This window comes from Lissotriton helveticus, chromosome 10, assembly GCF_964261635.1.
Source record: "Lissotriton helveticus chromosome 10, aLisHel1.1, whole genome shotgun sequence".
Lineage (NCBI taxonomy): Eukaryota > Metazoa > Chordata > Amphibia > Caudata > Salamandridae > Lissotriton > Lissotriton helveticus.
The window spans coordinates 206,863,827-206,878,806 of NC_136071.1; the positions used below are offsets into that span (position 1 = coordinate 206,863,827).

A 14,980-nucleotide genomic window follows, 5' to 3' on the forward strand; every position below is an offset into this window, starting at 1 on the left:
CGGAGATAGGGAATTCTGGCGTCGAGGTGATACCACGCATGTGCAAAACTGCACTGGGCAGCCAAATAATATAATCTAAGATCAGGCAGACCGAAGCCGCCCCGATCGCAGGGGAGAGTCATCATTCTCCATCTAACTCTGTGTTGACCGCCACCCCATACCAGTTTTATCAAATGAGACTGCAGGGTTAAAAAGAATTTCTTAGTGAGCGGGATAGGGATGTTTTGGAATAAATATAAAAATTTAGGCAGTACGATCGTTTTAATTAGTGAGCCCCGCCCTGCCATGGATAGAGGGAGTTGGAGCCATTTCTCGACCTGTGTCTCCAGTCTGGCAACTGCTGTCCCATAGTTACGGCAGATGATCTGTTCAGTATTCAGGTGTATATGAATGCCTAGGTACTTAACCGAGTCGGTATTCCATTCCAGGGGGAATTCCAGATCCCACCTGACCGTGCTGGCAGTTAGCGGGAAGATTACAGATTTGCGCCAGTTAATTTCCAACCCGGAATACACTCCAAAGAGTAAAATCTCCTGAATGAGGGGGTCCAAGTTAAGCTGGGGATTGCGAACATACGGAAAGTGTCATCTGCATACAGTGAGACTAATAGGGGGCCCGTACGAAACTGCAATCCACAGTGCAAATGTTTTTCCTGGAAGTGCCTCATAAGGGGGTCCATGGCTAAAATGAACAGTAGTGGTGACAGCGGGCAGCACTGCCGGGTGCCGCGTGAAAGGTGGGGACAGCGTGCCATTCAAACGGAGCCGTGCCGTTGGCCGACTATATAGCAGAGCAGTAGTAGCGGTGAAACCGAATGGCATTCCCATGCGTTGCATGATGGATAGAATGAAAGGCCACTCAAGGGAATCGAAAGCTTTTTCCATATCTAGCAGGATGGCCGCAGCAGGGGTATCTGGGTTGATTCTATGTAAGGTGTTAAACAACGTGCCCAGATTAAAGGCCGTCGAGCGGTGAGGTATGAAACCAGACTGGGCCGGGGAGATAATGGACTCCATCAACAAGGATAGTCGGCAGGCCAAAGCTTTTGCCAAGATTTTGTAGTCCAGGTTAAGTAGTGACAGCGGACGATAGGAGCCGCATAATAGCGGGTCCTTACCTGGCTTGGGGAACAAGATGATGACCGCTTCTCGCAGGGTGGGTGTTAAGATCTGTCTTTCAAGGGCCTCTGCGTACATGGCGAGGAGCTGGGGAATCAATAAGTCCTTGTAGGCCTTATAAAAATCGGCAGAGAAGCCATCGAGTCCCAGAGCGGAAGAACTCTTCAATGCCGATATTGCCTCATCTATGCTGTCCTCCGTTATGGGGATAGGAAGTCCTGCATAACCTTATCCAGGAACACCAACACAACCTCAGACATATAACTCTCCTGACCTGTGGTGTCAGTGCCCAACCTAGTGGTGTATAAGGCCTTGAAATAGGAAAGGAATTCCCCCTGGATGTTTAATGGCCAGAAAGGTGATGCCCCAGCGCAGACTTCAATTCAGGTATACATGCCTTGCCATAAGGGGGTCTGACCATTAGGGCCAGCAATCGGCCCGGTTTCTCGCCCTCGCCATACACTCTAGCATTGTGGTACTTACCCATGTAGAGTATCTCCCTCTCAGCGTTATCTCTGAAATCAGCCAGGAGGGAGAGCCTGCGCGCGTCTAGGTCAGGCCCAGGATTCTGCATCGGATTGGTGTCTAATGTCCCCAATTCCAGCTCTATCCGGGCTAATGTGGCACGAAGCTCTCGCAGTACTCCAGTGTTTTTGGATATGCACACCCCTCTTATGTAGGCTTTAAACCCCTCCCATAGCATTGCAACAGTGTCTACTGAACCAGTGTTAAGGGTAAAGTACTCTTCAATTGCCTCCCGCAGACCCTACCGGAACGCCTCATCCTCAAGCGCACGACTGGGGAACCTCCACTGTCTTTCAAAACCCTCAGGGTGGGGAATCTTCAAAGTCAACAGTAGAGGGGAGTGGTCGGAGTATGTGCGCGATAGAGTCGTGATTGCTTGACACCAGCCGACTAAATCAGGAGAAGCTAACCAGCAGTCCAGCCTAGTCCACGTGTTGTGACAGATGGTGTAGTGTGTGAAGTCAGCGTCTAGGGGATTTAGCTTTCCACCAATGTTAATGAGGGAGAAGTGTTCACAAAGCGATCTTAGTGCCTTTCTCGCACGAGGTTTGTGGTCAGGAGCATTGGATGTGGTGTCACACACTAAATCCTGGACAATGTTAAAATCGCCACCTAGTAAAATGGGAGCTGGACCGAGCTGCGCCAGCTTGGAGAGCAGGGAGTAGTAAAAATCTGGAGAATCAACATTAGGACTATAGACACAAACTAAGGCTAACTTGCGACCCAACAGAGAGCCCATCACAATGATGAATCTGCCTTCGTTGTCCTGCGTGACAGTAGTCAAATGAAACGGAAGTCGTTTGTGGATAAGTATAGCAGTGCCCCTAGCATAACTACTGTAGTTAGCAAAGTATCTATGCGCGCCCCAGCCAACAGCAAATAGGGCCTGATCTGATGGGGGTAGGTGCGTCTCTTGCAAGAAGGCAACGTCCACTCTGTGGCGTAACAAGTACTGCCCTACCGGTCTCTTTTTCCTGGTGTTATTCAGGCCGCGCACATTCCAGGTAGCCAGAATAACCTCTGAGGGGCCAACATTATGTCCTATCTGTGTCATGGGGTAATCTGGAGCGAGTTTTGAAAAAAGGAGGGCCTATAAACTCATCAGAATCAGAAATCTGTGCAAGCAATAAAGTCCCAGCGCAACTAAGCTTTGTCCCACCCATACCCCCCTCCCAGCCTTCCCGCCCAACCAGAGAGGCAAAACCATCATTAACGAATAACAGTGCAAAAATAAGATTTCCTCAGAAGAATTGAAAAGGAAACATAGGTAATACTTGCGGAATTCACATAACCATGTGTGGGTGTACACCATGAGGGGTAGTGGCAACGCCCCAAACAACGACGTGGCAGTTGACATATAACATTAACAAATAAGTCCACGAAGTCCCTGCAAATCTTAAAACGGCACATGGATCAACACCAGACAACCAGATTAGCCATGTCCAGACCCAGAAAAAAGTTCTAAGCTTGCGTCTGAACCAGTCTACGAGGGGGGCAGACCTTCCCCCTTGGTAGGGCGTTTGTTATTTAGTTTCAACTTGTGGCAGAACTCCTGCACCTCCGCGGGATTATCAAACACTCGAGATCGTCCATTCACCTCCACTCGCAACCTGGCAGGGTACAACATGCCGTATTTCAATCCTAGGTTCCGGAGAGCCGCATTGACACTGGTAAATATCTGCCTGGCTTCCTGCACCATGATGGTGAAGTCTGGAAAGAAGGATAGTTTAGATCCCTGCCATAATGTCTCGCCCTGTTCCCTAGCCAGTCGTAGAGCTGTGTCACGGTCCCTGAAATTCATGACCCCAGCTATTATGGGTCTAGGCGGGCACCCAGGGTTAGGACGGGGCCCCAGCGACCTATGAGTGCGCTCAACCACAAAGCCAGCCATGAAAGCCTCTCTCCCAAACAGGTAAATCAGGATCGTTTCCGGCAGCGTGTTCATTCGGCCAGTAGCGGTAGACTCCGAGACACCTAGGATGTGCACGTTGTTGCGACGGCTGCGTGCCTCCAAGTCCTCATTCTTGACCGCCATCTCCTTGAGAATGCGTTCCAGTCGATCCAGTCTTTTCAAGGATTGCGCTGTCCCGTACTCCACTACGTTCAGCCTCCGGTCATGAGCTTGTATCTTGGACCCCAGTTCCGCCATGTGCTTGTCCAGGGTATCGAACTGTACGACCAGAGCCCTGAATCCAGCTCTCATTTCTTGCAGCAACAAACCCAGCTGGGGAGCATCTCCTTCTGGAGCTGAAGTTTTCTGGCCGCCTTGAGCCATGGAGTCTGCGAGGTCTTGGTCAGTGACCTTTTCAAAAGGGAGAAGGCGCTGCTTGGGATCCTTGCGGCCCATTCTGCAGCTGCTACCACCTGGCGCCGCGCAATCCCACTACCGGCGCCCATTCTAGTCGGGGCTGCAGCGGGGTCTGAACTGGTGCAGATAAAGTATCCGGGATGGGCCAGACGTTTGCTGATCTGAAGGCCTCAAGGTCCGGACCAGGATGCGGATGATCACCGCGGTGCAGTGACTAAGGAAGATGGTCTATATGTGGGGAGGCTCACACCGAACGGGGCTCAGTGCAGCAAAAGCGCGTTGCAGGCCGATGTATCGGGTCCATTGTCGCGTGGGAGGAGGAGGGAGCAACGTGTCCAGCTCCGTCGCCAAGGTGCATGTGAGCCAGCCAGAAGAGCTCCGCTTAGTGTAATAGCTTGCTGGCATGCAGGTGGGTGGGCAAGAAGGTGTTTAAAGGGGCAAGAGCGGCAAGGCCGCACCTGAAGGAGTAGTCTGGCGTGCAGGCCCCTGGCAGTGGGATTCAGGCAGTTAGCATTGTATATAAGCTACCCCTCTGAATAGCCTCTGAAATTTCTTTACTGGTGATGTAATTGCTTGGCTGGAAACAGTAGTCCCAAGGATCATGCTGAACCACGACTGTCCTTACATCGTTCTAGATACAAAAGCAGTTTCTCCCCAAACATCCTGGACCCATTAAAGGGCATATACATTAGGGAAGCTTACACATCTCCTAAAAACCTTTTTGCTCTCATCAAGATGAGCCTCCTATGTTCAACACTGTGCAAATAGATCTACCGATGCAGTTTGTAGTGTCTAAGCTGGTATACAGTACATTCTTGGCTGTGTCCTGGCTATCTTGTATTGTTTGGGAAAAAAGGTCCTGTGGTTTAACGGGAAGACCATGTCCCACAAAGCATTGGTGTTCCCAGTGCTTTATGGTTACATGTGGTTGCAAGTGGGGCCCGCTAGCCCACATTTCTGGAGACAGGGCTATGATATTTCCTCATCAGAGAGTGACACAGAACAAGAGAGAGAAAACACACAGGAAGAAGGAAAGAAGGAGGAGAGAAAGAAAGACAAAATGTGATAAAGAGTGTTTAGTGTTGGATTAAATAAGCATGATGTGGAATCAAGACTTCCAGCCTTAATTTTCAGCACCTCGACCTTCCATGGAGCCAGAGAGAGCTTCTGAGCAAAACTTTGGTCATCAACACTTACGGCCTGATTCTGATGGGGGTTGGAAAGCTTTCCCACCTAGGGCCTGATTCTGATGCGGTTAGGAAGGCCTCCTAATGGCATTTGCTCCTTCCAAATCGGATTGGGAACGACCCAGGGCCCAATTATGATGCAGTTAGGAACATATGCTCCCATTGAAGTCAATGGGAGTCCAACCAAATCGTATCGGGAAGCATCCGGATGCATTGTCCTCCGTCGGTCGGATTGTCCCGTTCCGAGTGGGTTGGAAACAATTTCCAACCCGATTCAGTCGGGAAGCATTTCCAACCCGCATCAGAATCAGCCCCTTATTGTTTTACAAATTTAGCAGTGGGTGTACATACTAAAAAAAAATAGTGCATTAAGAAATATGAGGGCTAAGCTGGCAGAGAACAATATCCTACTTGTCATCATTAGTATCAATAGGAAATTTAGGTAAGTTCTGAGCTGTATCAGAATCAGGTCCAAAACAGTTATGGCATTGCAGGAGAGGCCTTGGAGTGATGGCTCACTGTATCAGAACTGGTTACATCTTTGTTATTTTGTGGCATGACATAGGCCTGGAGTGGGTTTATCTTGGTTCAGGATCAAAGACCAGCATCTGAATTGAATTCCGCGCCCACAGTGAAATGGATAGAACAGATGTGGACAGTTGTGCACGTGTGGTAGTTGAAACAATGCTAGTATGGGCCAGGTAACTGGTCTGAGGATCTGTTGGACGCTGACTTGGAAGAAGTCTGACCGTGAGCACTTATGGCTCTGAGGTGCCTAAAGGCGCACCAGTGGAGATCAGAAGTGCATGAAAAAATTGCTGAACAGCTTCTTTGAATGCCACTATTTGCTGCAGAGTCAACAAAATTTGCGCAAGGACTAATTATCTGCATCAGATTAGATTAAGGTGCTAGCAGGCTAGAATCTTTAGCTTGATGCCCTAACGCATTCGCATATGACTTTGAATGACAGGATGAGGTCATGTCGTACTTATCTTTCATTACACTTTATGTGTCTCTACAACTTGAACTTATCATAAAACTTCAACCTGGAGCTTGACCTTACTCAGGAACAGCCACGAGAATGGGACACAAGTGGCCCTGTAACTTGAAGCCGGACTTGTGTTTTGACTGCAACATCTTCTTGTGTTCAGTGATATAGAGCTTCACCCCTCATTTCCAGCATCATGGTTGCATGTATAAGGCTGCCAGAGTAAAAAACCACCACAAGCATACGTGTGTGGGCTTCCAGCAACCTCAGCACAGTTTGAATCCTGTGGGGATTGGTGGGAAAATGTTCCCTAGCACTCTATGGTAGTAGGAACTTGAATTCTTTGGAAGACTGACAAAGTTGGGAGCCTAGCTCTCGATCGCATTAAAGAGCATGGAAAGAAAGGAACTGATGTAAGTGCACAGGGTTCATGATTATTTGTGGCTCCCCACTGTCAAATTGACGGCGGTATGGAGTTACCAAAGACCCACACAGCACCATCTACCACGCTGGAGCATTGCTAGAACAATTCTCTAGATCTAGTCTGGTGCCTGGGAGCATTCTAAAGTTGAGGCTTCTGCAGTTAGAAGCACCCATCAAAAACATACATATAATAGATGTGAAGAAAGCATTTCATTGATGTAGAGTGAGATATTAGAGCAAATATCCATTACCCATAAAACTGTTTAGTGCTGCCGCCTCTATAACTTTCCAAGATGTAGTCTGTTCTAACTTGTGGAAGATACTGCCATCAAGTGAAGTGCATTATTAGTCTGTAGGCAGGGATAATGAATGCCTCGAGATCCTCACAGTTTTAAGATAAGACCTGATCTGATATTTTGTAGGTATGGCAATTGCCCATTCAGTCCCCTTCAGATGAAAAATGCGCCTTTGATAGAATAAGATCGTTTTTCCCCAAAAAACTCAACTAGGTACATTTCTTAATGCATTTCCTGCCATCAACAGCACAATACCATAATAATATAGGAACATCACTAGTTGGGTTTGATGGATGTCTTGTCTATTATTATAGAGAGAGTGAACAGCTATACATTCTCTAGTGGCAGCAGTATTTCATGTGAATGCTTCCTTTTATCCTAAAGAATCTTGTAAATGAGGAAGTACGAGAAAGGTAGTAGCTTAATTTACAGAGCAGCATGGCACACTGAGGGCTAAACGTGCCCAGCTAGGAGGACAGTTCTGATCCACAATCCTCTCCCGAATTGCCTTGTGAATACATATGCCCAAACGGGTTCTGTTTAAGATCTATGATGCTTGTCTGTGACAGTTGGGAGGGCAAGTAGTAGCCACTTACATATCAAAAACATATAAAAGCCATGTCAGTTGATGGCGCTCTATCTGATCACTCCTGGATACGACAACTTCATAATAATAGAAGGTTGGAATCCTTCTCCAAGTGTTTGTGTGTTCATTTTCTTTGTTTATCCATTTTTCTTTTCTATTCCCTTTTATAATGAGTAGGCTTTGTATAATTTCTCAATCACGTCTGTCAGGTGGGTATCCTTAGCCTCTCGTGCATGTAGTCAGTATGCAGTCACACTTGTTACTCACTATTATAACAGCAGACAATGTGGAGTTAAGCAACAGAGTGTGTTTGGACTTTGGTTCAAAGAACATCGAAAACAGGATACATGGGGAAGGTCAAAGAACATTGACGGGGGAGCGTATGCCTTTGGCCAAACTGAATGTACCTGGGACATTTTCATGCATATCATCATACTGTAATGTTAGAAGGAATTGGAGTTCTTTGTTAACAGTCATAATGTAAGTATGTAAGCTTGATTTGAAACTTAACCACTGGACCATATTATAAAGTTACCATTCCTTTACAAAGTGCGTGCAATAATATTTCTTTTTAAAGTTGTTGCTTACGCTGGAAAGTCTGCGGCATACTGCCATCCTTCACGATCAGATCCACCCGAAATGTTAAAATCAATATGCCAGTCTGAGACCTAGAACCAAAACATAGTGTATTATCAGAACACATTTGCCAAACTGGAGAATTTCCAGCATTCAAAGCCAACAATTACTTAGTAGCTGGAGCCTGAATCCTACCTGCCCATTTCCAGCCCCTCATACTATGCTGCTTGCCATGAATCAATATCCAGACCACCTTCTGGAATCCCTGAAACTCTTAGGGAGACATACACAAGGATCTTCTCTCTTGCCAGTACTTTTCAATATTTGCCAAAACTTCCTCTGACTGATCACAGACAACCACAACTTGCTTTACCACACCAATGCTCTTGACACCCAAATTTACCAACACGCCTGGACAAAATCCAGTATCAATCCCTTGAACCTTGTGTGGTTTCCATCAACAGATGCAACAAGTGTTTCTTAATACTAACTGCACCATTAACCTAAGGGTAGTGTGTTAAGTGTGTAAATGTGATCAGTAAGGCTGTCTTTTCAACTCATTCAAAATCTGTCAATTAACCGCAGGACCAAGGAAAAGTTCACAAATTCTCCTTCATCAAATCAACTACGCTGTCAACTATAAACAACTGAGAATCCCTTGCGTCCTGCTCTTGGCAAATTCCTCCACCTTCACTCCAAATACTCTTACAACCACGTAGGTAATTGACTAGAAAACAACACATCCATTAGCTCTCTCATGAGAAAAAGTCTACCCAATTAGAACCACAATATTAATGGCAAGAGTTTACAGGTCTGACAAACCCTAATCACATATAAATCCAATAGTTCTATATTACCTGCAATTTATTTATTTACAAAAGAATGACTCGCCATATAATTTAGGTATGGAAGTTTCTTATTTGGGATAAGTTTATATTTCATTTATTGATGGTGAAATTCAAAAACCCATTCATTTTAGAGATTGGCCACTTATTTGAATACACCATTGCAACATTATTGTAATCTACAACATGTAATTTCCTAGTTTATACTTTATATTTAAGTAACATGACCTCCTCGTTTAAAGTCTTCATAAACACATTTTTTTAACAAAAGTATTCTCAGATAAACCGCTTAAGCATTATTCAGAGCTCTACAAATAACTATTTGAAGAAAAGCTAAAGCTAACTTGCCTGACATCAGGACATCTCTGATAACACATGAGTGGTAGAATGTACAAAGCATAATTTGGTCTAGGATTAATTGGGATCAATAAACAGAAACGTTTACATAGTGTCACCTGAGTTACAAACTTAATAACTACTTATTAACTAACCACTGTGAGGGTGGTTTCTCTCAATGTATTTTTCTGGTTGCCGCAGGGCTGGATCAGTAGGACGCAACTTTGCACCAAACAGTATTCTTTTTGTATTTTCAAAAAGTAAATCCTAAAATGGGAGTCATCTCCTATGGAGTGGGGAGCATTATTTGGCTTTTATCGTCCCTCACCCCCAGCGATTGCCTGGCGGGGACAGACAGTAAAATTGAAATGGCTACATGTCTGCCCATCCTGATTGGGTGGGCGAACATGTAGCCATTTATCTGACTACCCTTATTTTATCAGGCTGTGGGAGAGATTTGACTATGGCGGTGATGGAGTATTTACCAAACTGAAGATACTTGCGCATTTAAATTGAGAGGGTGGACTTTCATGGAGGTGGAATATATACTGTAAACATTTAAGTCGGGCCGTAAATCATAATTGCAATTATTCTGCCATTTTATTATATAAAGAGTGAAGTATTTGCACCTCGATTGCTGTAAATTGAACTCTTTAGATCAGTTTATGGCTGCTCTGGCTGTTCGGTTACTTTTTTGCCTAATAATTTGGTTTGCTCAATAATTTTAACATTTTGAAATGCAAAAGTTACTTACCCATGACCACTGTGGTGATGGCGTCTTCGTATTCACTTTTGTGCACTCCTGCAAACCAGATACATCACTCCACATGTATCTGTCAGTTGGAAGACCTCTGTAGCACACAGAAGGAATGAAACAAAAAACAATAACTCAACAAATAGCTCCTAGTTGTGTATTTTGGTTTCCTTTCTAATCTCTATGTTCTCCCACCAGTAAACAAGCAAGTTCTGGTTTTACATTTTAATGGCATCTAAAGGAGAACTGTTCTGCAGAGCTAAATGCAAGATGTTTACATGTTAACAATGTAATTTTTTTAACATTTTCGGTCAAATATGTAGACAAAGTAGTAGAAAAATAGTGGTTTTCACCTGTCAAATTGATAAACTTTATCCTCCACCCCATCTGTTAAATATTAATGTATTGGAAATTTTGTTTTGCACCACTAACTTGTAGAAGTTATTTGAGTATTTGAGTTTGTGGGCTTACAGAATAATATACCGTTTTACCTTTCTGTTGGATGCAAAGCATGCCTTGGACATGTGAAATTATTGACATGAAAGTTGCCTGTACAGAGGCTGCAATGGAAATATGAAAAAGAGGGTCATTTGTTGACATGGAAATCAAAAATGGACAGGCATGCACAGAAGCCTGAAGAACTTCAATAGCAATCAATGCTTGAGGACTGTGCCATTCAGGGGCTTTTTTTATCAATAGTGCAGCAGGTGCAGAGCCCAGGGTACCCCAATGATGACTGTTTTTTGCTATTGATCCAAAGGACGGCAAGTAATGACCCTCTCAAACTCTTTCCACACCACTGGAGTCATTTTCTCTATGTTCCAGTTGAAACAAAGGTTAAACAATGCAGTAAAGCAGCAAGGGCAACCCAACACCGAACTCAGATAAATTGGAATATCCCCTTTATCTCAAACGAAGACTAACAACCACTACTTTATACGGTCATATTCTTTGGAAAGTGATCGCTCACCAGACGAAAGGTTCAGAAAGCAGATAAGATTTCAACCAGGAGAAACACACCTGGAGGTAGAATGCTCATAGTGGATTTGAAAAGCATGATATGATAAACACCACAGACACTATAGGGTTGGACTTGAAGGTAAAATGTGGCAAAATTATTATCATTCTGGACCTAAGCCAGGCCTTCCAGCAAAGCAGACTGTAGCTGCAATCTATTAAAAACTAAACCAACACTTTGGAAATGAAAGCTTCAATTTCACATGCTGTGAGAGTTGTCTTTAAAGGAAGGAACCACATCCTCTCTCAGATGGAAGCAGTCTGTGAATTAAAATAATTAAGAAGCAGGGCATGTCATGCTGTCCCTGCCACCACACCTCTGTCACAAGTGAGTGGATATGTCTTATGGTTCATACAGAGGCCTAGTCTCATATGGGACTTGATGGTGGGGATGAGTGGGAGAGAGGATATCTATAGAATTATAAGCAGTATTATACCATACAATATTTTGTTTATGAACTTTGTCATGGCTCTCCTTTTCACGCTGTTCCACTCTGATCACATAAAATAGCTCGTTATCACCACTCAAGAACAGACGACTAAGGAAAAACTGCTGATGAATATTTGTGATGCTACTTCTTCAAAATAGTTGGAGGTAACAACATTTTAAAGCTGTTGAATTACTTGTGATATTTATGAAGAAAATCCACTTGTTTATCCTTTACTGTATTGTGAAATTCGTTCTACCTAATAAAATGTAATTTTTTTAATTTTTTCCAATAATTTAAGAAAATAAGAGAAAGCCTCGACTACTTAAAATACTTTATAACACTTCCCACATTTAAACATGTTTTATTACAATTTCAACTAGTGATACAAATACATCCTAAAAAAGCTTGTTTGGATGCTTCCAAATTAGAGACATATTTTACTAGTTTTTTTCAAGTTCTTAACTATCAGCTGTCACTGTTTAAAGAAACACTACCCAGTCCAATCTTTTATACAACCTAACTATTTGATAACAATTAAACTTGAAATTCCACATTTTTACAATATACTAATTCAAACTTTTTAAAAACCCTAAAGAACCTACATACATTTTTAACCCCTTAACTGCTGGAACCCCCCCCCCCCCTCACCTGTGCCAGACCCCCTTTTTTTTTTTTAAATATTTGGGGTAGTTTGCGCTAAGGGTTCCATAACTTTTTTCCACATGAGGTATCCACGTCAAATTTGTATCCTTTTTTCCAACATCCTTGGGATTCTAAAAATACCCAGGGTTAGTGGATTGCCCTGGAGGGGACGGAGAAAATAGGCAAAATATAGCTAAACTTTGAGTTTTGGGGAAAATAGGGAAAACGTGACCTTGATAAAAGTGGTTCTTTCTGTGGTCCTAAAAATAGCATCAAATAATGGTTTGCTGTGTTAAAGTCACCAACTTCCCAGATTTCAGACACATGCAGAGGTGAATAAAAACACATATGTAGCCACAGTTTTGGCATTTAACAACGACATAGGCCCTTTTACCTATTATTTGTGTGCTCAACCTACTTCCAGTTTGTTGTGGAAACCAGTGTGAAACCCATGGGTGATCAAGAAAAGCTATAGATTTCTGAAACATAGACAACATTCTGTATTCAGCAAGGAGTAATATGTGTAGATCTCTCAGGTTTTCTAAAAAAACTAACTTGAAATAAAGAAATACTGAAAATGAGTAGGAAAAAATGGCTATTTGTGACAAAGTTTTCATCTTTAGCTTTTTGTCACAATGGCCGATTTACAAAAGCAATAAGTCATTACGTGGCCTAGACCCTTCCGGGGGCAAGGATATATAAGGTTGGTAGGTTCTCCAAGTTCCCAAGGTATCCAGAGTTACTAACTGAGCTGCACTGTACCATGGTTTTTCATAGTTTACCATGTATCAATTCATATGGTGAAATATGTACGGTGAAAAATGGGCATCAAAGAACACTATGGATTTCTGAAACTGTCACAAGATATGGAGTTGAGGAGCAGTGGTTATTTGTGCATCTCTGAATTTGTAGATACCCATACTAGAAGATGATTTAGAGGATATTTTTCAAAATGTCTTCTTTCTTGTACACTACCCTACATTTGGAAGGCACAATTGCCTCAAAATCTAGGTGATAACAAATGTTCAATTATTCTATGCTTCTTTATGTTTGCCAATGAAGATGGTACCTCGTAAACAAACGAGGTACCATCTTCATTGGCAAACATAAAGAAGCACTGCGACAGGAATGAGCCCAAAACACAACATGGACGCATCACATTTTTCCACTGAAAACTGACCCTTTTTTGCAAAGTAGGTAGCTGTGGGTTTTGGGCCACAGCTCAGCCGGGACCTAGGGAAACCTAGCTAACTTGCACATTTTTTAAAACTAGACACCTGGGGGAATCCAGGGTGGGGTGACTTGCATGGTTCTCACGATATTTTTTTACCCAGAGTCCTCTGCAAACTTCAAACTTTGACATTCTGTGATGGAAAGGTCTGGAATCTTTGGGGAGCCAGAAACTTCCTTCCACCCAGCATTCCCTCAGGTCTTCCGATAAAAATGATACCTCACTTGTGTGGGTAGGCCTATGACAGTAAACAGTCCAAAACGCAACATGGATACATAAATCTTTCCACTCAAAACTGACCCTTTCTTTGAAAAGTGGGTAGCTTTGGATTTTGGGCCCTAACTCAGTCGGCACCTAGGAAAACCTAGCAAACATGCAATTTTTTTAAAACTATACACGTGGGGAAATCGAAGATGAGGTGAACTGCATGGCTCTCACCAGGATTTATTTACCCAGAATCCCTTGCAAGACTTAACCTTGACTAAAAACACATTTCCCTCACATTTCTGTGATGGAAAGATCTGGAATCTGAGGGGAGCCACACACTTCCTTCCACCCAGCATACCCTCAAGTCTCCTGACAAAATTGCACCTCACTTGTGTGGGTAGACCTAGTTCCAGTGACAGGAAACAGCCCAATATGCAACAAGGCTTGACTATATATTTCCACTCAAAACTGACCCTTTCTTTACAAAGTAGGTAGTTGTGGATTTAGGGCATTAGCTCAGCTGGCACCTAGGGAAATCTAGTAAACTTGCACATTTGTGAAAACTAGACACCTGGGGTAATCGAGAGTGGGGTGATTTATGAAGTTCTTGCCACGTTGTTGTACCCAGAATCCTTTGCAAACCTCAAACTTTAACTAAAATACACATCTTCCTCACATTTTTGTAATGTAAAGTTCTGGAGTCTCTGGGGAGCCACAAACTTCCTTTCACCCAGCACTCACTCAAGTCTCTGGAAAGAACCTAAATTGTGTGGGTAGGCCTAGTGGCTGCAACAGGAAACAGCCCAAAACGCAACATGTATACATCACTTAAAACTGACCCTTTCTTTGCAAAGTGGGTAGCTGTGGATCATGGGTCCTAGCTTTGCCGGCACCTAGCGAAGCCTAGCAAACTTGCCCATTTTTGAAGACTAGACACTTGGGGGAATTGAGGGTGGGGAGACTTGTGTGGCTCTAGCAAGGTTTTTCCCAGAATCCTGTGCAAACCTAAAACTTTGGTACAAAATACACATTTTCCTTACATTTCTGTGATGGAAAGTTCTGGAATCTACAGAAAGCCACATATTTCCTACCACTTTGAGGTCCCACCTGTCCACCAATAAAAACGGTACTCTACTTGTGTAGGTGGGTTACACGACTACGACACAAAAATGTCCTCTATCGATACATTGAGAGACACGCAATCGGATAGCTGCGGTATTTGGGGCTGTGCTGCAACCCATGCAAATCTAAGAAAAACAGACATTTATTAAACCTAGGCAACCAGGGAATTCCAGGGTGGTGTGTATTTGGTGGATTCCATGAGGTTTTCTAACCCAAATGCCCTGCAAACCTCAAATTTTGCCTGAAATCACACACTTCCTTGACATTTCTGTGATGGAAATTTTCGGAATCCGCAGGAATTCACAAAAATCCAATGGGAGACTTTGCCAGGGGACTCCCTTTGACCTCGATTTGATCCGTTCCTGTTGCGGGCACTAGTCTCAGCCGT

The 14,980-nt window shown here is 43.6% G+C and overlaps 1 protein-coding gene across 1 annotated transcript in view; it reads right to left on the minus strand.

The window, feature by feature from the left end:
- TECPR1 (tectonin beta-propeller repeat containing 1) overlaps positions 1-14,980 on the minus strand; it is a 386,389-nt gene that overhangs the window by 147,937 nt on the left and 223,472 nt on the right. The window contains exons 17-18 of the mRNA XM_078665166.1: positions 9,943-10,039; positions 8,020-8,099 (exon numbers count right to left, since the gene is read on the minus strand). Of these exons, the coding sequence (XP_078521292.1) occupies positions 8,020-8,099; positions 9,943-10,039 (177 nt within the window). The remainder of the gene's footprint in view (positions 1-8,019; positions 8,100-9,942; positions 10,040-14,980) is intronic.